This window comes from Lepidochelys kempii, chromosome 5 (genome assembly GCF_965140285.1).
Source record: "Lepidochelys kempii isolate rLepKem1 chromosome 5, rLepKem1.hap1, whole genome shotgun sequence".
NCBI classification, from domain to species: domain Eukaryota; kingdom Metazoa; phylum Chordata; order Testudines; family Cheloniidae; genus Lepidochelys; species Lepidochelys kempii.
In genome coordinates, this window is record NC_136384.1 from 35,308,660 (window position 1) to 35,334,302 (window position 25,643).

The 25,643-nt window shown below is 40.8% G+C and overlaps 1 protein-coding gene across 5 annotated transcripts in view; it reads right to left on the reverse strand.

Moving 5' to 3' along the window:
- Positions 1–25,643, reverse strand: part of PLPP1 (phospholipid phosphatase 1) — a 136,722-nt gene that overhangs the window by 62,937 nt on the left and 48,142 nt on the right. For 4 of the 5 annotated variants that reach the window (XM_073343943.2, XM_073343947.2, XM_073343946.2 and 1 more), the window contains one exon: positions 16,259–16,539. In XM_073343943.2, coding sequence (XP_073200044.1) covers positions 16,259–16,539 — 281 coding nt within the window. Of the gene's footprint in view, positions 1–16,258; positions 16,540–22,467; positions 22,620–25,643 lie in introns of all 5 variants that reach the window. The other variant, XM_073343948.2, reaches the window with a different exon arrangement.

Consider the following 25,643-nt stretch of genomic DNA (forward strand, 5'->3'; position numbering starts at 1 on the left):
GTAAAATGAAGTGTGCCAGCACCATCGTTTATGGGATTGGGAAAAAGACAATCAACTCCTAGATAATCTTGAGGGGAAAATATATATATAATCAGTTCTTGTCCCCAAAACTATTTACAATCATGGGCTGCTTGGCCTGGTAGATGAAGACTCAATTCACAACCAATGTGCTAAAGGAAGGGAGCGGGACACAATGAGATGATGCCCCAATTACAATTCGCATTAGGGAGACAACTGGAAATCCAAGCAATATGAAAGAGCTTATTAAAAGCAATTCCAGATACTCCTGCCACTAAGTCCCCAATTTTTCTGGTTTCACAATCACATTTGCCTTTGTGTGATTAAAAAAAAACAAAAAACAAACAAAAGCTTCACCTCCTCCTCAGTATGGGAAAGGGCCACAAAAACAGAAGAGCAAATTGACTGTGCAACCATAACAGGCAACAGTGACATGGATTAAGTGAGAAGTAAAATTTTAAGAATTCCTGTAATTTTTAATTGTAGTATCATAGGAATCACCTGCACTAAGCATTCAGAGAAAAGTTTGATTTAAGTTACTGTTCCTTTAAATTCAAAGTGAGTCTATTCAGGACAGATCAAGTAACAATACTGTGCATTTTTATAGAACAAACACTTGAAATTCCTAGAAATGGTAACAGTAAATTTAATAATGGCAGTCTCAGTATACCTGACCTTTAAACAAAAAAACTTTAATGCAATGTTTGCAATGCCAAGTTTATAATACATAACATAAAATTGGCAGCACAAGTCCTATATTAAATTCTAAAAATATTATAACCTGCATATAGCACATGCTATAGAGTTACAGTGTAGTTTTAACTTCTACTCTAATGCTCTTTTCAGCTGGAAATAAAAACTTCTCCAACAAACCTAGATGCACTTTAAGCTGCTCTACCTTCTGGAAGAGGGCTTTTGTTTTTTGGGAAATAAATAAAACGATGGACTAAGCAGTTGGAATTCTTAGCCTGCTCTGAAATGAATCTACAAACTCTGTATTTAATCCAAATTTACCCCCCTCCTGGGGTTTGCTTGAGTTACCAACAACAAAAATACAAAATATCACTTAACCAGTTCCTGGGGTTCCCCAGGTGAAGCCTCTCTGCCTGGTTCCAATTCTCTCTGCCTATCCCTACCCAGCCTTACATACAGAAGAAAAGAACAACGCACAAAGTGAATCAGCAGAAATCAATTACCCTCTCCTCAGAGGGCACCAACATTAGCTAACAGGGTGGGTCAAAGGAACGCTACTGCCATGTTGTAACTATGATACCAGGCAGTACTCACTCCAGGCAGAGTTTGTTTTTTTCCATATAAATGGGCATTATGAAGAGGTGCTTATCCATAGTTGGGGTGGGGTTTTTTTTTGCCTTTTTAAAATAAATAAAAAACAGCCTCAAAAATCCAGTCTAGATCAATGAAATATGCACAATGATTTAGATTCAGGATCAGATTCTGATCTGTTATACAATCCCCGCTGTGTTTTGAATACAAGCTCAGATCCTGATCTTAGCTATACAATCCCATTATGTTTTGAATACAAGCTATGTATATGAAAAATATGAACTCTTTCAATTGTGGTATGTTTCATGTTATTTTATTACTAAAATTATAAATGAACTCTCAAGTTAGTGAAAAGAAAATATATTCAAAGGCACATTTAACCAGTTAGTACAGCAGAGTACACAGATGGGAGGTTTTATAAGAAATTCTAGCAACTCTCCCTCCACTGGGCCCAGGAAAACGAGGAATAAAGACTCCTACTCTCATAGCTCCTGCTGGTAAGCCTTGGCCCACTTATTCTCTCGGATATGAGGAAGACGTTAAGTAAGAAGAACAGTGTGTGGACAACCCAGCGAGGGTCAGGGTGGCAAAAGGTACAATGGACTGGTGGGGGGCAGATGGAGTGGACAGTGACTGTGTGAAGGGACAGCAGGTGGGTGTTAGGAGTGAATGGTAAGAAATGGGGAATTATGTGCACTGGGGATGTCACAACCCTTCAGGTAATTCTTACATAGCTTGGAAAAGGTATTGAACCAACTCTTAGAAGGGCCAAGTGGAGGTAGGCAGGGCAGAGGACCAGGGAGGAGACGTCTTCAGACAAAGGAAGGTAGAAGCAAAGAAGACCAGACTTGGAAGTGGACCACTCCCCTGCCCCCCCAGGGAAAAGGGCAGAGACAGTGCCAAGGAGGCTGAGAGGAGCAGGGACTATCAGTCCCTCTCCACTCCCCACTATTTGGTCACCATCATAAGAACATAGAAAGGCTACACTAGCCCAGTACCCTGTCTGTCTTCCAACAGCCATCAGATGCTTCCAAGGGAATGAACAGAACAAGGCAATTTCAAGTGATTCATTCCATTATCCAGTCCCAGTTTTTGGCATCAGGAGCTTTAAGGACACCCAGGGCATGTGGTTGCATTTCTGACCATTGTCACTAAGAGCCACTGATATCCTGCATGAACTTACCTAATTACCTTCTGAACCCAGTTATACTTTTGGCCTTCACAACATCCCCTGCCAACGAGTTCTACAGGTTGACTGTATGTTGTCGGAAGAAGTACTTCCTTTTGTTAGTTTTAAAATGCTGCTTATTAATTTCGTTTGGTGACTCCTGGTTCGTGTGTTATGTGAAGGGCTAAATAACACTTCCCTATTCACTTTCTTAGCACTATTCATGATTTTATAGACCTCTCAGATACTCCCCCTTAGTAGTCTCTTTTCTACGCTGACTAGTCCCAGTCTTATTAATCTCTCCTCATACAGAAGCTGTTCCATACCCCTAATCATTTTTGTTCTTCTCTGTACTTTTTCCACTTCCAATATATCTTTTTTGAAATGGGGTGACCAGATCAGCACACAATACTCAAGATGTGGCCATACCATGGATTTCTAAAGAGGCAATGACGTTTTTGTTTTATCTATCCCTTTCCTAATGATTCCCAACATTAGCTTTTTTGACTGGTGCTGCATTTTTGACTGGTGGATATTTTCAGTCTTCTAGTCCAGTCCCCTGCACTCAAGGCAGGACTAAGTATTATCCAGACCAGTGGTTTTCAAACTTACTTGATCGCCCCCTTTTTGTGTCCATAGTCATTTATGCCCCCACCCCTCACAAGTACATATGCTGCCACCCACCTCAGAAGACAGAAGGGAGAGCAGTGGCTGCTGGCTGGCCACCCAACTCTGAAGGCAGTGCAGTGACAGCAGCAGCACAAAGGTAAGGGTGGCAATGTGAAAAGTGATATTTATCATCACTTTTCACTGCAGACTTGCGCCCCATTGCCACCATTACTTCTGCAGTGCTGCTGCCACCTGGGGCTGACAGCCAGAGCCCCACTGCCTCCCAGTGAGGAATTTTTTGTGGGGGAGCCCAGTGGCTGTGGCTGTGCGGCAGGCTGTGGCTGTCTCCTTTATCCTAGCCTCCCGGGTGCACACGGCCCTTCTGCACGAGCCCCTAGCAGCCAGAGCTCTATAAAAACTAAAAAAAAAAAAAAAAAAAACCCCAACCACCAAAAACACATACAAACACAAATAAATACATAAAATAAAAACACAGGCACACAACTCATACCTCCCTTGACACATCCCTGCGCCTCCTCCCACAGTTTGAGAGCCACTGATCTAGACCATCCCTGACAGGTGATTGTCAGGCTAGTTAAGCACTGGAATAAACTGCCTAGGGCAGTTGTGGAATCTCTATCCTTGGAGGTTTTTAAGAGCAGGTTAGGCAGTTAGGAAGTTTTTCCTAATGTCCAACCTAAAACCGCCCCCCCTCCCCCAATTTAAGCCCATTGCTTCTTGTCCTATCCTCAGAGGTTAAGGAGAACAAATTTTTCACCCTCCTCCTTGTAACCACCTTTTATGTACTTTAAAACTGTTAAGTCTCCTCTCAGTCTTCTCTTCTCTAGACTAACAAGCTCAATTTTTTCAATTTTTTCTAAATATTTACAAAAAGAAAAGGAGTACTTGTGGCACCTTAGAGACTAACCAATTTATTTGAGCATAAGCTTTCGTGAGCTACAGCTCACTTCATCGGATGCTGCATCCGATGAAGTGAGCTGTAGCTCACGAAAGCTTATGCTCAAATAAATTGGTTAGTCTCTAAGGTGCCACAAGTACTCCTCCTCTTTTTGCGAATACAGACTAACATGGCTGTTACTCTGAAACCTCTAAATATTTAATCATTTTTGTAGCTATTCGCCAGACTTCCTCTAATTTGTCCACATCTTTCCTGAAATATGGAGCCCAGAACTGGACACAATACTCCAGTTGAGGCTTAATCAGCACAGAGCAGAGCAGAAGAATTACTTCTCTTGTCCTACGTACAATACTCTGGCTAATACATCTCAGAAGGAGGTTTGCTCATTTTGCAACAGTGTTACACTACTGACTCACATTTAGCTTGTGATTCACTATGACACCCAGATCCTATGGTACTCCTTCCTAGGCAGTCATTTCCCATTTTGTAGATGTGCAACTGACTGTTCCTTCCTAAGTGGAGTACTTTGCATTTGTCCTTATTGAATTTAATCTTATTTACTTCTGGACAAACTGGAGAAATGGTCTGATCATTTTGAATTTTCATCTTGTTCTCCAAAGCACTTGCAACCCCTTCCAGCTTGGTATCATCCACAAACTTTATAAATGTACTCTCTATGCTATTATCTAAATCAAAATATCATTATGATATTTTTTGTCTTATTAGCGATTCTCTTCCTAATGGTTCCCAACATTGTTAGCTTTTTTGACTGCCACTGCACATTGAGCCGATGTTTTCAAAGAACTATCCACGATGACTCCAAGATTTCTTTGTTGAGTGATAACAGCTATTTAGACCCCATCATTTTGAACGTATAGTTAGCATAGTTTTCCCAGCATGTATTACTTGGCACTTATCAATCATTGAATTTCATCTGCCATTTAGGTGCTCCATCACCCAGTTTTGTGAGATCCCTTTGTAACTCTTCATAGTCAGCTTTGGATTTAACTATCTTGAGTTTTGTATCATCTGAAAACTTTGCCACTTCACTGGTTACCCCCTTTTCCAAATCATTTATGAACACGTTGAACAGCACAGGTCCTAGTACAGATCCTTGGGGGATCCCACTATCTACCTCGCTCCACCCTGAAAGCAGACCATTTATTCCTACCCTCTGTTTCCTATCTTTTTAACCAGTTACTGATCCAAGAGAAGAACATCCCTGTAATCCCGTGACTGCTTACTCACATTAAGAGCCTTTGGTAAGAGGCCTTGTCAAAGGTTTTCTAAAAGTCCAAGTACGCTATATCAACTAGATCACCCTTGTCCACATGCCTGTTGACCTCCTCAAAGAATTCTAACAGATTTGTAAAGGGAAATTATGCCTCACCAAAGGGATGTTGACTCTTCCCAATAGATCATGTTCATCTATGTGTTTGACAATTCTGTTCTTTACTATAGTTGCAACCAATTTGCCCGGTACTGAAGTTAGGCTTACAAGCCTGTAGTTGCCAGGATCACCTCTGGAGCCTTTTTTAAAATTGCTGTTATATTACTAGGGCCCTAGCAAATTCACAGTCCATTCTGGTCAATTTCACGGTCATAGGATTTTTTAAATAATAAATTTCATGATTTCAGCTAATTAAATCTGAAATTTCACAGTGTTGTAATTGTAGAGGTCCTGACCCAAAAAGGAATTGGGGGTTGGGGGGGTCCACAAGATTATTGTGATGGGGGGAAGGGGGTTGTGGTAATACTACCCTTACTTCTGCATTGCACCAGGCAGCAGCACTGCCTTCAGAGCTGTGCAGCTGAAGAGCAGCGGTTGCTGACCAGCAGCCCAGCTCCGAAGGCAGAGCTGCCGCCAGCAGCAGTGCAGAAGTAAGGATGGCCTGGTATGGTATGGTGTTGTATTGCCACCCTTACTTTTGTGCTGCTGCCTGCAGAACTGAGCCCTCGGTCAGCAGCTGCCACTCTCTGGCTGCTCAGCTCTGAAGGCAGCAGCACAGAAATAAGGGTGGCAATACCACAATCCCCCCTAAAATAACCTTGCAACCCACTTGCAACTCCATTTTGGGTCAGGATCCCAAATTTTAAAAAAAAAATCTCTGGTCTCCCCTGTGAAATTGGTATAGTATGGAGTAAAAACACACAAAAAGACTAGATTTCACGGTCCATGATATGTTTTTCCACAGTCATGAATTTGGTAGGGCACTATATATTACCTATCCTCCAGTCATCTAGTGCAGAGGCTGCTTTAAGGCATAAGTTGCATACCACACAGTTAGTAGTTCCGCAAATTCATATTTAAATTCTTTCAGAACTCCTAGGTGAATACTATCTGGTCCCTACCACATATTGCAACAGCTACTCTTGCCTACCTGAAAAGCAACACATTGAGACTTTGGACAAGTCATTCACCTCTCTGCGCCTCAGTTTTCCCATCTGTAAAACAGAGACAGTGATGCTAACCATTTATAGAAAGCCCTCTGAGATCTACTGAAGAAAAGTGCTCTGTAAGAACCAAGTATTAACACTAAAACTGCACCATTTGATTGGATTAGCTATAGTGTTTATGAATAAAGACTGACAATCTGCAAATAGGATCTTAAAGGTTACCTCTGTACATGAAATGTGGTATCCTGCAATAGATTCCCCCAACAGAGATGCAGTCAATTTGCATAATATTGCTTCTTTACATACTCATCCCACCCCATTGCAAAAAAATCTATGATCCATTACCAAGCATCAATCTGCCTCCATCCATGCTCATCCATGTAGACACAGTGTTTGTTAAAAAGGACCAGTGTTTGTCACAAGCTGAATTCACCCCTTAACTGAGGGTTTCTTTCGGTTCTAATGATTTATCTTTAACTAGGATAGTCGAAAGTAAGCAAAAAACATCATCTTAAAAACAAACAAAGAGTCTCTATATCAAGCAAACTACAATTATAATATTGTTATATACAGAACCACCACCCAAAAGACAAATTCTCTCTCTCTAGATTAGTTTACAAAAAGGTGGCTTTTCTATCTTTAGGAAAATGACTGCAGTTTGCTTTGAAGCTTTTCCTTATTTTACTCAGAGGTATCTACTTTCCTTTCTTTTGCTAAAATGAAGTTGGTTTAAAATTAGTTGCACATTTTTATATATAGTTTTCTAGTAAGTGTTGAGATGAGAAAGTTCAAGTAGCAACAAGGCTTTTTTTAAAATTAAAATGGCTACAAAAACTACACTTGGGAAGGAAAAAAAATTTTAAACACAAACACAAAATGGGGAATAACTGACTAGGCACTAGTATTACAGAAATGGATCTGGGTGTTGCAGTAGATCACAAATTGAACATGAGCCAACAATGTGGTACAGCTGTGAAAAGGCTAATATTCTGGGATGTAATAACAGCAGTGTCATATGTAAGACACAGGAGGTAATTGGGCCTCTCTACTCATCACTGGTGAGATCACAGAGTTTTGGGTACCACCCTAAAGAAAGATGTGGGCAAGCTGTAGAAAGTCCAGAGGAGAGCACCAAAAATTATTAAAGATAGAAAACCTGACCTATGAGGAAAGGTTAAAAAAATGGGCATATTTAGCCTTGAGAAAAGATGACTGAGTAAAGGGCTGTTATAAAGTGGACAGTGATCATTTGTTCTCCATGTCCACTGAAGGTAGGACAAGATGCAATGGACTTAATCTTCAGTAAGAGATTTAGGTTAGATATTTGGGGGCTGGAGGAGATACAGCTAACTATAATGATAGTTCGCAGCAGGATAAGTTACCAAGGGAGGTTGTGGAACCCACATCATGAGAGATTAAGAACTGATTAGACAAAACACCGGTCAGGGATGATTTAGGTATCCCTGGTCCTGCCTCAATATCAAGGAGCAGGGAGGGGGAGAGCGAAGGGAAGGAAAGGGAGACTGACTGTACGACTTCTCAAGGTTCCTTCCAGTTCTTCATTTCTACAATAATTCAGTTTAAAAAAAAACAAAAACACACACACACACACCCCATCCCCACCCCCAAAAACAAGTCAGAGTGGCCACGGAGAAAAAAAAAGTCCTCTCTCCCCCCCCCCCAGGAATATTTCAATCTGATTAAGAGTTGGCTTTTATCATCAAGTACACTGTAAAGTCACCATTTATTAATAAAGAAATCAGGACTGGAAGGACCTTGAGAGTCATCTAGTCTGGTCCCCTACAGTCACGGCAGGACTATGATGTACCATTCCTACACTGCCTTTCATCCTCACACAGCTTTACCAGAGTCTGTTGCATGTAGCTTTCTGAAATATCAAAAATCTGTCTTTAGAGGGTTCTGAAGTAAGTTCCTGCAAACAAAGGAATGCAGTGAGTCAAAAGGGTAGAAGTCATATCAAGCGTGCAGGGTGGATATTTTCATAAGCACCTAAGGTATTAAGAACACAAGTTCCATTGGTCAGGGGGGGGGGGGAGAAGAGAACAGTGGGTCTTGTGCTCCTAACTCTTTTAAGCACTTTTAAAAATCTCACCAACTGTTGGTAAACATATGCAAAGACCCTCAGCCTCCAGCTTTCCAGTGTCCTATTTCGTATTGGCACTGACAGCACAAAAGCACTGAAGAAGTTGTCAGGAGGAGGCTGGAGATTTTGGCAGCTGGATCTTTCGGTAAGCTACCCTGCATCTGAAGCCATTTTGGGGTAAGCACATTAGACAGATATTTCTGTTCAAGTCATTAGGAGTGGAATGGCAGCATGCTGACATTAAGTTGTCATCTTTGATTTTAGGAGCTAAAAACACCTTACAAAGCTGAATAGACTGGCTCACACCTCCCAGAGTGATCATTTTAGGTTGGCTGCAGATTCCAGACAACATTGCTGCATGGGTTTATGTTCAGTTTGTTTGAATATTCCCTCAGATACCATAAAGGCTAGAAAGGATGTATTTTTTTTAAATGACAGTTTAGATTCTGGAGCATAATTCAACAGTAACAGGAGGATTTTTTTGGCAAAATCCCTGTCCTCTAAATCACACAATATAAGGATCCCTGCTATAAAATGGATGGACTGACTAGGCTGCCACTTAATTTTTTGAGGACTATATGGGATAGGATTAAGCTACATTCAAGAACTCCTTGAGCTGTGTCTTAGTGGTCACCTGAGTACTGATCCTACCCACCTTTTAATAATCTCAGTCATGTCTTGTCAAGCAGCAGCACTCTGCCCTCTACTGCAATATGCCCTGCCAGCCAATTCTCTCCACCTTTACATGTTTTTGGAAAAGATCAGCAGTTGCTCATTTGTTACCATATCCTCCAGATCCTTTTCACCTTTTTATATTTGCACTGGCCAAGTTTCTAAACCAGTATTTATTTTTCCTTACGTTATCTCTTTGCACTGCTTCCTCAGCAGGAGGGGCAAGGAGGGTCCTTTATAACATAAAGTTATAGTATTTCAGGCCCACTAGCTTTGACAGGATGCATTTAGAAACAGGCAGGCAGTGTGAAATTCGCACAGTCCTATAACAGCCTTGTGGCAGATTCACAGGTGCAGGGTGCCCACACTCCAAGTAGAATCCAGCCCTACGAGTACTTCTGCTGGCTAAGAGGGTCTTTTTGGTGGCAGAGAGGTTCCTATGATAACCCTCACTTTTCTGCCAGTATCAATAGGAGGCTAGGGGGCAATCCCAGCCCACACACAACAACTGATTCTCTGACCAGGACTTCATCTACATTTAAAGCAGTCCAATTTACACTACTGCCTCTAACGTGCACCTAAGGACCAGCAGTGCACCTGGCAGCCCCAAGATCAGGAGGGGGAGGGAGGAGCACAAACGTGAGATTTACAGCAACCTCGTACCCCTCCCATCAGGGTGCTCCTTAACCAAAGCAGAGAACAAGGCCTTATGTATTCTTGAAGATTGAGACCATTAAATCTATCAAATATGGAAAAGAAATAGTAGCTGGGAATCCAATACAGGGCTGCGCAGAACCTGTCAAGACACCATGGATAAAATCCTGACCCAACTGGAGTTCAATGGGAATTTTGCTGCTGATTTTGAGGCTGCACAGAGCAGAATGTAAGCTATAAATGATCACTCCATTATGCTTTTTTCACTCTAGTGAAACCAACATTTTATGCCAAAAATAGTGGCTAAGAGCTTCCACTCTTATTTCCTTATTCCTATGTCAGTACAGTACCTAGACACATACAAGCATGAATACAATGGTGTGCATACGCACAATACGTATAATTTGTGTATGTTGTGAAAAATTTGCACATTAGACGCTTCAGTCAAACACGCTTTTTTTTTTTTTTAAGTTTTTGTAACTAGAAGGGGACGAAGTACAACTTTTGGTTTTATTAGTTCTATTTATTGAATGTCAGAACTGTAAAACACTAAAAAAAGCTACGATTACTTTTTTTTTTAAAGTAGAAGAGCTACAGAACTAAGTTTTCTATGCAAGAGAAACAATATTGTTTTAAATATGCTAAAAATACACACATACTTTGTAAATAAAGACTCCATTGGATAGATCTGTATTATTAGACTTGTATACTGTATTAGCTTCCTGGAAAGGTTTGCATTCAAGTAGAGTTTTAGAACAAACAGATGTTTAAGCCAAAGGGAGATGTGGGACTCCATGTGGTTTTAAAGACTTTTAAACCTGTAAGTATGGACAAGATTTCAACATGCAGTTACATCTTTTTTCAGTCCTGGAAAGGCACAATCCAAAGTCAGTGAAAGGACATTCAGACTATTTGATAAATGGGTTTTTGTCTACAGAGATTATTCTCTCCCCTTCTCCCCCCAAAGAGAAATTATACATTTTACAATACTTCTAACCCTACTGGGCCCTTATGCCTAATAAAATATGGCAAAAAAGTCTGAAAAATAGAATAAAATAATGGCAGTTATGGACAGCATAGCTTTAGGAAGTTTTCTTTAAAACTCCACTTAATGAGCATTGTTAGATCAATAGTATGAGGTACCAAGGCAGATGCAATCAGTTGCATCCACATACTACATCTAATGTCCTCAAACAGCTAGAGGTCCAAAAGAAATATACTGGATTCTGATATTATGTATGTTTATGACAGTCACTAAGACTTAGTACTTGGAATATTGAATGGATTACACTATTAAAAACTTTTAGTCTTCTCTATTTTCCATTATCTTTCAACAAGCTAGTTATGAATACTTTGAAATGGAAAATGCTTAGAATGAGTGTCTCACTAAATATATACGTCAGGTGTATTTTATAGCTGGAGTATATTTTCGGCTCCATAAGAAAACACATTTTTCAGTTCAGCTGTCTGAAGTATCTGGCCTTTGCACACACCAAGGCTTTCAGGTTCCACCCACACCACAACCACAAACTTCACAAGCACAGACAGCCCCAAGACTTCATATTTCAGTCACTCACTTAGCTAGATCATACAGTAGCAAATTTCCACTGTTAATTTGAATGGCTATGTTTGTGTGTCTAATCACCAAGAAGGCCAATGGCATTTTGGGATGTATAAGTAGGAGCATTGCCAGCAGATCAAGAGACGTAATCGTTCCCCTCTATTCGACATTGGTGAGGCCTCATCTGGAGAACTGTGTCCAGTTTTGGGCCCCACACCACAAGAAGGATGTGGAAAAATTGGAAAGAGTCCAGTGGAGGGCAACAAAAATTATTAGGGGACTGCAACACATGACTTATGAGGAGAGGCTGAGAGAACTGGGATTGTTTAGTCTGCGGAAGAGAAAAATGAGGGAGGATTTGATAGCTGCTTTCAATTACTTGAAAGGGGGTTCCAAAGAGGATGGCTCTAGACTGTTCTCAGTGGTAGCAGATGACAGGACAAGGAGTAATGGTCTCAAGTTGCAGTTGGGGAGGTTTAGGTTGGATATTAGGAAGAACTTTTTCACTAGGAGGGTGGTGAAACACTGGAATGCGTTACCTAGGGAGGTGGTGGAATCTCCTTCCTTCGATATTTTTAAGGTCAGGCTTGACAAAGCCCTGGCTGGGATGATTTAGTTGGGGATTGGTCCTGCTTTGAGCAGGGGGTTGGACTAGATGACCTCCTGAGGTCCCTTCCAACCCTGATATTCTATGATTCTATGTGGGTGCAAGTCAGGAGTTTGTAACTGCAGTCTGCCTGCTAAAGTCTTAGGCCTGGTCTACACTTGTGTAGACATGAGTAGGTCGACGACAGAAGAATTCTTCTGTCAATCTAGCTACCATTGCTCAAGAGGTGGATTAACCACATGGATGGAAGCATCTTCACTGTGGTGTTAGTGGCACACATGCAGCCCACACATAGCTGAGCTGCTGTAGCATAGACATATGCTTTAATGACTTGTTAGGATCTGATTTTTAGGTTATTGGCCCTCACAAATGCCTATGCCTAGGTGCATGACTGACAATTTGTGCAATTTCTCAAAGGAGAGGCTAGTTCAGTCACTGTCTGAGCAAATCCCACTGAAGTAGTCAAGGGAGTTATACCAAAGCTTCATTTAGACCCTGGTCTGTGCTGAATGCAACTAAACCCTTAGTACATTCTCCTTCAATAGGCCGAGTCTGTGCATCTTCCCCCCCACCCCATTCTGCTTGGAAAGACACCAGAGTTCTAAGTCTAAGTTTCAAATACAACCCATCTATTTTTTTCTGTGTAGATGCAGAATATCAAAAGTAAGTGTCCCGTGTAACAAATCTTATTTTGAGCAACAATGGTCAAATGTTACAACTATAGACACAAATAGTTCAAGTTGAGGAAGGTCATATGAAGGAGAAAACTGGTCTAGAGAAATGTGAGCTTGCAGAGCCTACACATTACATACATATGACTTCCCTTCCCTTGCTTGATATGAACTTGAGAGACTTAGTTTTTGGCTGTTGCAATTTTTTGGTTTTGTATTTAACTAAAGCAAAGCGGACAAGATACCATACTGCCAAAATCTTGCTTCTGCTCCCATTTAACCTCAAGACACTTAGTCCTCTGTTTTATTGACCTTTATAACAAAGTTAAGTACAAAATACACACACACGCAAAAAGTACCCTTGGGCAGAAAATTAAAGAAAAAGGCAATTCCTTTTAAATTATTCCTGCTGTTTAAGCTTCTTCTACTGTAAGTCAGAGTTCTTTGGAAAAGGTGTCTAAAAGGTGTTCCTGGAAAAGAAGCCAAAGCCTTATAAAGAGTTTCAAAGAAAGATTTTCATGAAAATGGGATTTTGATGCCTTTTCCCTGCCTGAAGTACGCAGTCATGGAGGACGCAGACAGACTGACCGACCTTTCTGGAAGGAGATATTGGGGTGATCATTTAAGAATGGGTATTAGGACTAAACAAAGTTATCTCACAGGAGATAAGCCTGTCCAAGAATTATGGCCCGAATGAGCTCAAGCAAACTGAATGAAGATGGTCTTTGGCCACAATATAATCAATCAGAAAAAAACCAGCCCTGAATATAAAGCAAAAAAGTCATCTACTCTACAACTCACTCAACAGAGTAAGCTGTGGTTTATCTATGAAGTATGTATTTAACGAAGTGCTGTTCATACTATTACAAACAAAATTTATTATAGACAAAAACAATTTTCCAAGTCAGGGATCAAGTACTATTATCTAATGTACGTACAGCTTCCAGGGACTTTAATGGATGTGGTGCATGTGTCAAAAGACAGAACATAGTCCCAAATGTATTCAAGTCACTACACTTTTCCCCAGTTGTAAGGGGACCATATGGGTATTATAAGAGCTCTGAAGGGGACTGAGATTTTGGGAAAGCTGGCTAATGCAGAAGTGGAATGATGGAACTAAAGAGATGTAGAAATTCTTCAATCTGTGAAGAAATTCTCCCCTATTAAAAAAAGTTTCCAGGTTTTTGGGGTTTTTTTGTTGTTTTTTAAAAAAAAGAGAAGTCAGTTGGTAAAGTTCCCTAACTGCAATCATTCCAAGTATATAGAACAAGAAGGACTTGCTGGGAGTTTGAGCCATTTTAATACCAGGATTTTTTATTCTGAAAAATACTTCAAACTAAGTCTAAAATTTCAACACTTAACATTATTTGCTATTTTTGAGGACATTCCTCAGACAGATGTCAGATTACAGGACACTGGGAGGAGGGGGAACAAATACGGGTCACTTTTGAAGCATGTCACAGCACATCTGTTTCTATTAATTTGTTTCCCTTTTCACCTCCTTTTCACTGTTTAAATGTTTGTTAAAAAGAGTTATTTGGGCTTGATAATGGACAAAATGCACAACACTATACTCTTGACTGTTGCATATTTTATACAGATACATCTGTTTTTGATTAACTTATTCTTCTATTTTAAATATGAATCAATTTCTCTCCCTTTCTCAAAGTCCACCTCCCCGAAAAGCTTGGGAAGGCAGCTTTCAGACTTAGTTATTCACTCAGGAAGAATATACAGTAGTTTCCTTTCCAAACGGATCTTATTTGACTGCCCCAAAACTGCCAATTTAAAGGGCTGGTGCACATTTCTGGTCACCCAAAATTGATGAAGGAAACACAATTGAAGACAGACGTGTACAAACTGAAGTCCTATTCCTATAGCTTATGTCAAGGTTCCTCCCCCACTCTGAACTCTAGGGTACAGATGTGGGGACCTGCATGAAAAACCTCCTAAGCTTATCTTTACCAGCTTAGGTCAAAACTTCCCCAAGGTACAAAATATTCCACCCGTTGTCCTTGGACTGGCCGCTACCACCACCAAACTAATACTGGTTACTGGGGAAGAGCTGTTTGGACGCGTCCTTCCCCCCCAAAATACTTCCCAAAACCTTGCACCCCACTTCCTGGACAAGGTTTGGTAAAAAGCCTCACCAATTTGCCTAGGTGACTACAGACCCAGACCCTTGGATCTTAAGAACAATGAACAATCCTCCCAACACTTGCACCCCCCCTTTCCTGGGAAATGTTGGATAAAAAGCCTCACCAATTTGCATAGGTGACCACAGACCCAAACCCTTGGATCTGAGAGCAATGAAAAAGCATTCCGTTTTTTACAAGAAGACTTTTAATTAAAAAATAGAAGTAAATAGAACTAAAGAAATCCCCCCTGTAAAATCAGGATGGTAGATATCTTACAGGGTAATTAGATTCAAAAACATAGAGAACCCCTCTAGGCAAAACCTTAAGTTACAAAAACATACACAGACAGAAATAGTTATTCTATTCAGCACAATTCTTTTCTCAGCCATTTGAAGAAATCATAATCTAACACATACCTAGCTAGATTACTTACTAAAAGTTCTAAGACTCCATTCCTGGTCTATCCCCGGCCAAGACCCAGCATACAGACAGACACAGAGCCTTTGTTTCTCTCCCTCCTCCCAGCTTTTGAAAGTATCTTGTCTCCTCATTGGTCATTTTGGTCAGGTGCCAGCGAGGTTACCTTTAGCTTCTTAACCCTTTACAGGTGAGAGGAGCTTTCCCCTGGCCAGGAGGGATTTCAAAGGGGTTTACCCTTCCCTTTATATTTATGACAGCTTATAAATATAAATGTATGGGTTTAGGGAGGGGTGAAAGTAAAATGCAGATTTTACCAGTACGGGACCGCTCTGGCCCCCCCAGAAAGGGGCGAGGCCTCAGGCGGAAGGGGTGAGGCTGGGGGTCAGCATCCCGTGCCACCCGTGGCTCCAGTAGAGATTTAAAAGGGCCTGGGGCTCCGGCCAGCGCAGCCGCGGTAGCGGTAGAGGTGGCCGGAGCCCCAGGCCCTTTTAAATCGTGGCCCTGGGGCAGGTATTTCTTTTGCCCCTTCTCCCCCCCACCGTCAGCAGCCGGGGGGGTGGGGAGGGGCAGCGATATTAAAGCGCTACCACAGCAGCTTTTTAACATCGCTGCCCTTTTTGCACCTCCCAGCTGGGTCGTCACTGCCCCTTTTGGGCCCCCCATTGGCAACCCTGCTGGTAGGGACCCAGCAGGGGCGCAAAAGGGGCAGCGAAGTTAAAGTGCTGGTGCAGCAGCGCTTTAAAGTCAGCGGTACGGGCCGGTCCTAGCAGCTACCTTTTACCAGTACCTCGTACCAGCCCGTACCCTCTTACTTTCACCCCTGGGTTTAGGGGAAGAGGAGGAGAGATAAAAGGAAGATAGTCTAGTGCCCGAGCATGTGCCTTGGAGGTTCACTGTATGTCTATTAGATCACTAAATCCATTCCAATGGACTCATGGAGCATGTAATAGGAGAAATCAACCCATCAAACCCTCATTGTCTCCAGGGATTTACAATACAAGGTAACATCAAGACCAAAGTACAGTAGGTTACTCACCTTCCCTCATTAACTTTTACTTTGTCTCCTTGACATGGGAAGTTTTCAATGTAACCTAAACTGCAGTTAACTCGTGCCCAATCCGGCTGGCATATAGCCAGGAAGTGGGGACGTAGTCTACCTATGGAATACTTGGCAATGTCCGTCAGGGACTGGCTCGCTGCTGCACCAAAAATGAAGGTCCCAATGGCTTTGTAAATAGTGGCTATGTAGTTATTTCCGACAAATGAATTCGAGTGCAAATGATTATAATAGACAGACAGGGCTTCTCCTACGATTATCTGAAAAACAGAGATAAAGACAAGTTAAATAGAGAAACACACCTATGTCTCCTTAGAGAAAAAATCATCAACAGTTGTCATAAGTCTCAACTACATCAACATTTGTGTAATTTCATGTTTTAAACCTTGTACAATTGTTAAGCTGCAGGAAGCAGCAAAGATTTTCTGGGAATCACTCTGAAGTATAAATTACAAAGGCTGAGCCAACATAATTTTAAACAGCTTTCAGGTAAACAGGATAGTTTGTTCTCATTCTCTGCCTTATATATTCAGTTGTAATGGAGATGGTTTCCATAGAAAAACTGGAAACTGGAGTCTTTTTTTCTCAGAGAAAAACAAAAAACTCCACCTTTCCCACACTACTTCATACTCAACTTGATGAGTAGCCACTTCCCAAGAGACATTTAATTTTAAGTAAAAACTTTCTGTTCATTCTTAGCCTTCTTCTGAATGGAAATTATCAGCTGTGCCAGAAGCACGGTTTTCAGATGTCACAAACTTAATTGAAAAGGCTAAATCTGAATACTTGTGCCAGACGTACTAAAGGCCAATTATGTAAAATGGGAACCTCCTATTCCTCAGTTAAACAGAATCGTTAAAGACAGGCTTCCTCTAGGAAGCTAAGTTTTAATAAAAAATAATTGAGGAGAATGCTTCATGCTTCTGAATTTTTTTTATTTTTGGCATCGTAGTCGTAGAACAAAGATTATTCTCTCATGTGTTCATAAAGCCAAGAGGTTTTCAGTGTTTTCTCCATGCACTTCAGTCTCTTGTGGGAAATTGGTAAAAAGTGATTTTGTTATAAATATAAAAAACTATTTAATCCAATGTCACTATCTACGCAGTTACTGGGGAGAAAGAAGCAGCAATGTTGGATTTCAATCGTCAACCTACTGAAAAAAATCCCATGAACAAAAAGACAGGTTTCAGAGCAACAGCTGTGTTAGTCTGTATTCGCAAAAAGAAAAAGAGTACTTGTGGCACCTTAGAGACTAACCAATTTATTTGAGCATAAGCTTTCGTGAGCTACAGCTCACTTACGAAAGCTTATGCTCAAATAAATTGGTTAGTCTCTAAGGTGCCACAAGTACTCCTTTTCTTTTTCATGAACAAAAAGAGACTCATCCCACTAACACGACTAACATAATGGGAAGTTTTTTCCTTCCACGCACATATGGAAAAGCTGTTTAGAAAATGACTGAAAATAGTTTGAATGATGCTAATTAACAAAACACAGTATTGTTCTATTTCTGAAAACACACTTTTAAGGATTAAGAAAAGTAGGGCTTGATTCTCTACTGCTTTGCACTTTGTCTAGTAGTTTAGACCTGTGCAAAATAACTGTAAAATGCTGCCACTCTGATTTACACCCACTTTGTACAGATGTAAATAGCTACAAGATGTAAGGCAATGGATGATCAACCATGTGTACAAGACTGACAATTTTTACACTCAGAATCAGAGCAAAATTTAAGTTAGGCTTTGCCAACACTGGAACCTGAACGACAAAATTTTTGACAGGTTTCTGAGTGGTAGCCGTGTTAGTCTGTATCAGTAAAAAGAACGAGTACCACCTGTGGCACCTTAGAGACTAAATTTATTTGAGCATAAGCTTTCGTGGGCTAAAACCCACTTAATCAGATGCATGCAGTGGAAAATAACGTAGGAAGATTACACACAGACACACACACCCCCCCATGGAAAAAAAGGGTGTTGCCATACTCACTATAACGAGAGCGATCAGTTAAGGTGAGCTTTATCAGCAGGAGAAAAAAAAACAAAAAAACCACCTTTTGTAGTGATAATCAGGATGGCCCATTTCCAACAGTTCACAAGAAGGTGTGAGTAATAGTAGGGGAAAATTTTGCATGGGAAAATAGTTTTACTTTGTGTAATGACCCATCCACTTCCAGTCTTTATTCAAGCCTAATTTAATGGTGTCCAGTTTGCAAATTAATTCCAATTCAGCAGTTTCTTGTTGGAGTCTGGTTTTGAAGGGTTTTTTTGTTGTAGTATTGCCACTTTTAGGTCTGTAATCGAGTGACCAGGGAGATTGAAGTGTTCTCCAACTGGACATGGCAGAGGGACAGTCTCTACGTAAAAGAATAAAACTGACACAAATCAGATGTCAAGAATTATAACATTCAAAAACCAGTTGGAGAACACTTCAATCTCTCTGGTCACTCGATTAGAGACCTAAAAGTGGCAATACAAGAACAAAAAAAACCTTCAAAAACAGACTCTTCCCTCACATTTTACCATCTGTGAATTGTAGCCCCAATATTTCAGAAGCCAATTACTACTACAATAGTAATGTATCACCCTGTAAAAGAAAATGTATTTCAAATTGCTATAATACAAGTAAAGCATTATTGCAATTCCCAGACTGTGTGTCTTGCTGTCTGATTGTCCTGGGCTGGAAATGCTATGCAGCATTTCCTTGAACAGGCCCCACTTCAGCAATGTACTTAAGCAAGCGTCTAACTTCAGAAATGGAACTACTTCTATGCTAGAAGTCAGACATGTACTTGAGAATTTGACTGATTCTGGGAACCAGTAAAGAAAGGCCCAGTAGTGCTGTTTAGGGGTCTGGTCCAAATGCCCATTGAAGTCAGTTGGGAACCTTTCCATAGACTCAAATTGGTGCTGGATCAGACCCTTAGAGATCCCATCTTTATCTGGAAGGATGGTGACTGACTAGGGGCCTTTGTGTGAAAGTATGTGAGCATGGGGCACAGAGGGCCCATGGGGAAGAGGGAGCGAAGTACAGGGTGTTATTACATACAAACACACAAAGGCACTCCAGTTATAGGTTTAAAACCCCCTTTTATTTAAGTTAGGATAACACACACACGTGTACACACACACACGTGTACACACACGCGACTTAAATATTAAAGATGAAGGTTGTATTCAATGAAAGCTGTACTCATTTTGCTTTGTGCTGGCAGCTCAAATTCTGTTCCCTGTGCCACTAAAAGACATTAAAAATCAAAGGAGTTACTTCGATTTACACCAGCTAAACAGAGCAGAGTTTAGTCCAGGGTTTTGAAAGCTCTTAGCAAAAAGTTTCTCCTCACACAGCCAACAAGTTGCATATGGGGGGGGGGGGAGGAGGAAGATTTATATTACAATGAGCAGTTCTTGAACAGCTGGTGGCAGTGGCTTTCAAAAAGTGACTATTTGTGAAAGCAAGTAAAGGTTATCTTATTGTGGACACTGGCTGAGATTCTGATCTCATCCTGCTGAGAACTAGAAACCCACTGAAGTTAATGGGGCTACATCAGTGTAAAGAGAAATCAGAGCAGGGCCCTGGAACCACTTTAGTAAATGGTATACACAATCTGAGGAGAAATTAACAGAACCAGAAAAAAGCCAAGACACCATAATTTGGTTATAACATTAGTGCTTCCTCCTGCTAAGCCGGTTTAAAAAAAAAAAACACACACCAATCTGGTGGGAAGTTGTTCACCCCCTTATAAGATGGCTGCTGACATCACTAGAAAGTGGATCAGAAAAAACCTGCTACTTTACAAGTTTGCCAGAAATGATGTTTTATCAGTGTCCAGAAGTCCTTCTCATCAAGGGGCTCCCTACCCTACCCCTCCTCCCCCGCCACACACAAAACCTCCCACAAATGCACATGCTTAAAGTTAAGCATGGTGTGGTCCCATACTCAAAAGGTGTGCTTCTAGAGCAGCAGGAAAGGTCCAGGTGGTAAGGTGCTGGACTGGAAGATGGCAAAACCTGGCCACTAGTCCCAGCTCTGACACTTATCTTAAAGATGAAGATTGGAGGAGATCTTTACACTATCAAAAAATAATGTGCTGGTGCAACTAAAAGTAAAGTTTTATGCGGGACTCTTATGTACACTAAAAAACTAAAACGATCATAATGATCCCTTTTACCTTTAACAATTTATCAACTCAAAAAAAGTGAGTTTCACAATTCTAAGCTTTATATTTATCTATACCCTTTCAGATTTTAATTTAGAGCACCCTGAGACATATGCAGTTTTTAATTCAAGCATTTCAAGAACATACTTGTGCTTTACAAAGGACCAAAAGGCTACAGCTGTCCATCAATTACAGTTAACTCACATGATGAACTCAAAAAAATTGATCACGATTAATCGCACTGTTAAACAATGGAATACCAGTTGAAATTAAATATTTTTGGATGTTTTTCTACATTTTCAAATATATTGATTTCTATTACTCTGAAACCTGTATTCTGTGTTGTAACAGCCATGTTAGTCTGTATCCGCAAAAAGAAAAGGAGTACTTGTGGCACCTCAGAGACTAATAAATTTATTTGAGCATAAGCTTTCGTGAGCTACAGCTCACTTCATCGGATGCATACTGTGGAAAGTGTAGAAGATCTTTTATACACACAAAGCATGAAAAAATACCTCCCCCCACCCCACTCTCCTGCTTATCTAAAGTGATCACTCTCCTTACAATGTGATCACTTTAGATAAGCTATTACCAGCAGGAGAGTGGGGTGGGGGGAGGTATTTTTTCATGCTTTGTGTGTATAAAAGATCTTCTACACTTTCCACAGTATGCATCCGATGAAGTGAGCTGTAGCTCACGAAAGCTAATGCTCAAATAAATTGGTTAGTCTCTAAGGTGCCACAAGTACTCCTTTTCTTTTTACAGAACAATGTGTACCGTGCTCACTTTATATTATTTTTATTACAAATATTTGCACTGTAAAAATGATAAAAGAAATAGTATTTTTCAATTCACCTCATACAAGTTCTGTAGTGTAATCTCTTTATCGTGAAAGCGTAACTTAGAAATGTAGATTTTTTGGTTACATAACTGCACTCAAAAACAAAACAATGTACTACGTTAGAGCCTACAAGTCCACTCAGTCCTACTTCTCGTTCAGTCAATTGTTAAGACCTTGTCTACACTACCACTTTACAGTGCTGCAACTTTCTCACTCAGGGGTGTGAAAACACACACCCCTGAGTGCTGCAAGTTTCAGCGCTGTAAAGTGGCAGTGTAGATAGTGCTCTCAGCACTGGGAGCTACTCCCCTCGTAAGGGTGGGTTTTTTTACAACACTGGGAGAGCTCTCTCCCAGAGCTGGTGCTGCGACTACACAGCCACATTTAAGCTGGACAAAAAATTTAAGGAAGTTCCATGAGCCTTGCTTTAAAACTGTTAAAAGCCTTAAACTGCTTCTAGAGCAGGCAGCGTTAACTATAACCAGGGTTATAACTATTTATGCTGATGGTAGTCTTTTACATCAAGCCAAATTCTACCCTTGATGAAAACAAAATACCCAATGTAATAGTACTTGAAGAACCCACTCTTATTCACCCATCCTGCTTATTTGGTGTAAATTAAGTTATAACTATTCTACAAGCTACTGCTTGCAATCAATTCTGACTGGTAGCCACTGTGTTTTACTCTTCAGAAGTCAGAATTTACAGCTTTGTTTCTCTATATAGAAGCATCAGACCACTGGGTGGCAAATTATTACTTAAATTGAAGCGGTTGCCTCAAGCTCTGATATTTTAGAGACACTCTCAGATAACATACAAGGTTGCAGTACATTTTACTTTCTGGTTTAACATGTATATTCGCAACTATGAAAAGGAGACATTAGTCCTGCAATGCCTGAAATGTGAATAAGACATCTATAATCGAAATATGTATGTCACTGTCATACCAACGTGTTCGCTCTCTGGTAGGTTTCTTATTGGCCCCAATTAATAAATTCCTTTAGGTACCCTGACCCAAACACCACTTACGTTACTCTAACTCCACTTGGAATAAGGACAGTGGGGTTTATCCTTGTTTTTAAGAAGAATGCACTGCTTTACCAATGTATTAATCTAGTAGTAAATCATTCATACACCCCCACTCCCACCTACTTAAATTGAATGTAATGGAGAAAAATAGGTTTAACTTACAACGATTACATTGAAAGGAACAATTATTCCTGCTAACAATGGATAAGAAATGGTGTCATCTTTGATAGGGTACTGGATGGATTCATCATTACAGAAAACTCCTCTCTGGAAGGGGATATGCCTCGCAGTGAGAATTGCAAAAGGCAGGCCCGCTAGCAAAAGGAATTAAAATATTACACAGGAAAATTCAGAAATTTAAATCAGAAAGACTATCCGCAAGCATTTTCCATCAGAGAGAAATAAGTGCTCAAAAGGAAAGAGCAAACATGCAGCAAGTCAGAAGGTTATAGGTTTGTTTGTTTTTAAATGGTTTAACCACAGGCTGCTTTCTAGGCTTCAAGGCCCTTAGCTGAAGATTGCCACAGTACATGTTCATAAGCGCAGCGAAGAACTGAATAATCAGAAGTTCCTTCCACCCTCAGGTGTGCACTGGCTGTGTATCTAATATAAAATATTCCAAAAATAGGACTCTTTAAACAGTTCTGAGATATCTTAAGTTGTCCAGGGTGCCTATTCTGCCCTGATCCTACTTTTAAGGAAGGCACAACTCGCCCTTTATTCTCTGGCCAGCTCCCTAACTTCAGAGAGTGCAAATTTTGTTTCATTTCATTTTCACCAAGGCAGGGAGTTTGAGGGGAGGTAAAGCAGTTGGGTGGGGGGGAGGGGGGAAGAATGCTTTCCCCAATTCATGCATACTGGATAGAGCCCTGGAACAAACATGGTCACAGTCTGTGCTGTAAGCCTTCAGGAATCAACATTTATTCCCCGCCCACATTTTTTAAAGAACACCTTTAAATGACCTTAATCACTATATGATCTACAGACATTGCCTGGTCAGAGGTGTGCAGAAGCTTAGGCAGTCGCATCAAAAACCCAGGATGGCATTTTTACTAGGTTTAGTTCTTTGATCAGCTGGCTCTACAGAGGTTCAGAATAGGAGTACTTAAACTCAAACTCAAGAATACTAAGTCACGTTAGTCCCTCTTTAGCTGTCTAGGGGTATAAACTATTTCTTCTTGCAGTATGTAAAATAGCAAGTAGTGAAATAAACCCCAAAACTGGATGTATTGGAATTTGGGAGTGGCGGGAGAGAGAAGAGATTAAGTTGATGGAAATTAAAAATGAAACTAAAACTGGACAAATGAAAAATAGAAGGAGGTTAATTCTCCCCCTTCCCCAGTCCCATGTGAAGGCCTAGTGACTCCCCAGTTGGTGCCATGAGAGCACTTGATTCCGTGCTCCATTTTGGATGTTTCTCAGTACCAAGCTGTGACTAAGACTCCAAGCAGCACTTACAAAAGATGTTCTGATTTAGCATGAGACAACAGATCACGTCAGCAGCAATCCTGCCCTTCAGTCCCCTCACCATGAAGGAATGAAGAAGTGGAGGGAATTTTCTGTCAGACATCTTCTAGTCAGAGGAGGAAGAACTTTGCTACCCCTGCCAAGAGAACCATCCCTCCTCTGTGAGAGGGGGAAGGAACCTCCAATCCCTCTGTAAGGCCTCAGAAGGAGGAACCTGACATCACCAGCAGGTAGGCATAGGAGGGGTAGAAGAGGAATGGGAAAAGAAGACAATGAGAACAGAAAATTGAAAGAGAGCAACGTTATGTGGCTTGGAAGCCTCCTCCTCCCCCCCTTTTACTTTGTGCTAGAGAGGCCCAATAGAGAAGTCATTAAGTTCATAGTAAAGAATATTTGTTTTTGGTGGCCAATATATTGATTTAAGAATTTTGCTCACTGAAACAAACTACAGTCCCTCATGCAGGTTACAGAGGAAAGTGCTGCTTATGAGAACAGACAAGCCCAAAAAAAAAAACACAAGGAAGGATACGGATAATGAACATATTCCTGAACATTGATGCTAAAAAAAGTATCGCTTTAAAGAGGTCTGTCTAAAATAATGTCCTTCCATCTACCTAGCTAAGTAGTTCTGTGCTTATCACAGTGGTATCCAAGCATCCTAACAAAGCTATGGGACCTTGTCTAGTGCATGTTCTGTACAACACTGAGCTTCTTATCAGTACTCCAGCCAACAGGAAACACCCACAAGATTCAAGCAAATAATGGCATTGAGACAAATACTAAATCAAGCACTCAAGTCGTAACTGTAAGCCAACATGGTCAAAGACCAAGCCTCCTGCCTCCCCACTAACTACATCATTATTATTCAAAACCATGCTCTTCCCTCCCCCCCACTGCCCCTTTACCCCTAATTAGATCAAACCTGAAGTCTAAGTTAAGAATATATACCAAAAGAGAAATAACTGCCATTTAGTCTTCTCTATGCATCCCAGAGATTTAGTGAAGAGCTGCATTTTAGAAGGATAGATATTTTCTTGTCTATAACCAACAGCTATCCTGGGATCGCCTAGATCACCAGCACAGCAAGTGTATGGATGCAACCTAGGGACCACCCCCCGCTCTTTGCTGCTCTAAACAAAAACTGATGAGGATGCAGTAGAGTAGCAATCTCATTAGCTAAAGAAAAAGGTATAAGTCAGGTTGCTTATAGGCAGATTTATTTTTGGTCTCCTCTACATAATTCAAGATATAAACCTCGAGATCACAGGGGAAAACTTAATCTCCAGGCCTGCATACAGAATTGTACATTTGGCTAGCTGTATTGCCAGGGTGAAAGGCTGGTCTTTGAAGCATCAGCTATTGGTTAATATTTCAAACCAGGCCTTCCAAAAGGTAAAAGCTTAGATCATATGCACCTACTGCTATACATAACCACCACCACTCAGCGATCTCAGGTCAGATTTTTCTATCACTATTGCCTTGAACTTTCCACCATGCACCACCCTTCACAAAAAACTAACTTACTTATGGGCCATGAGCCATGTTGAACTCATTGTTTTTGTTAGTGACTAACAGCTGAAAGTGACAAGTGTGCAAAACCCTAAGAGAAGGTACAGCACAGGTTAAAATGTAACAGAGCACAGGTGTAAGACTTAACAGGATGAGCATGCAGTTAGAGGTTCTAGTTACTTTCTCCAGACCTGAGAAAGAGCTCAAAAATTTGTCCATTCCACCAATGCAAGTTGATTCAGTAAAAGACATCATCATCAACTTTGTCTCATCTCCTGGGACAAATACAGCTATTAACATGTTTCAGAGTAACAGCCGTGTTAGTCTGTATGCGCAAAAAGAAAAGGAGTACTTGTGGCACC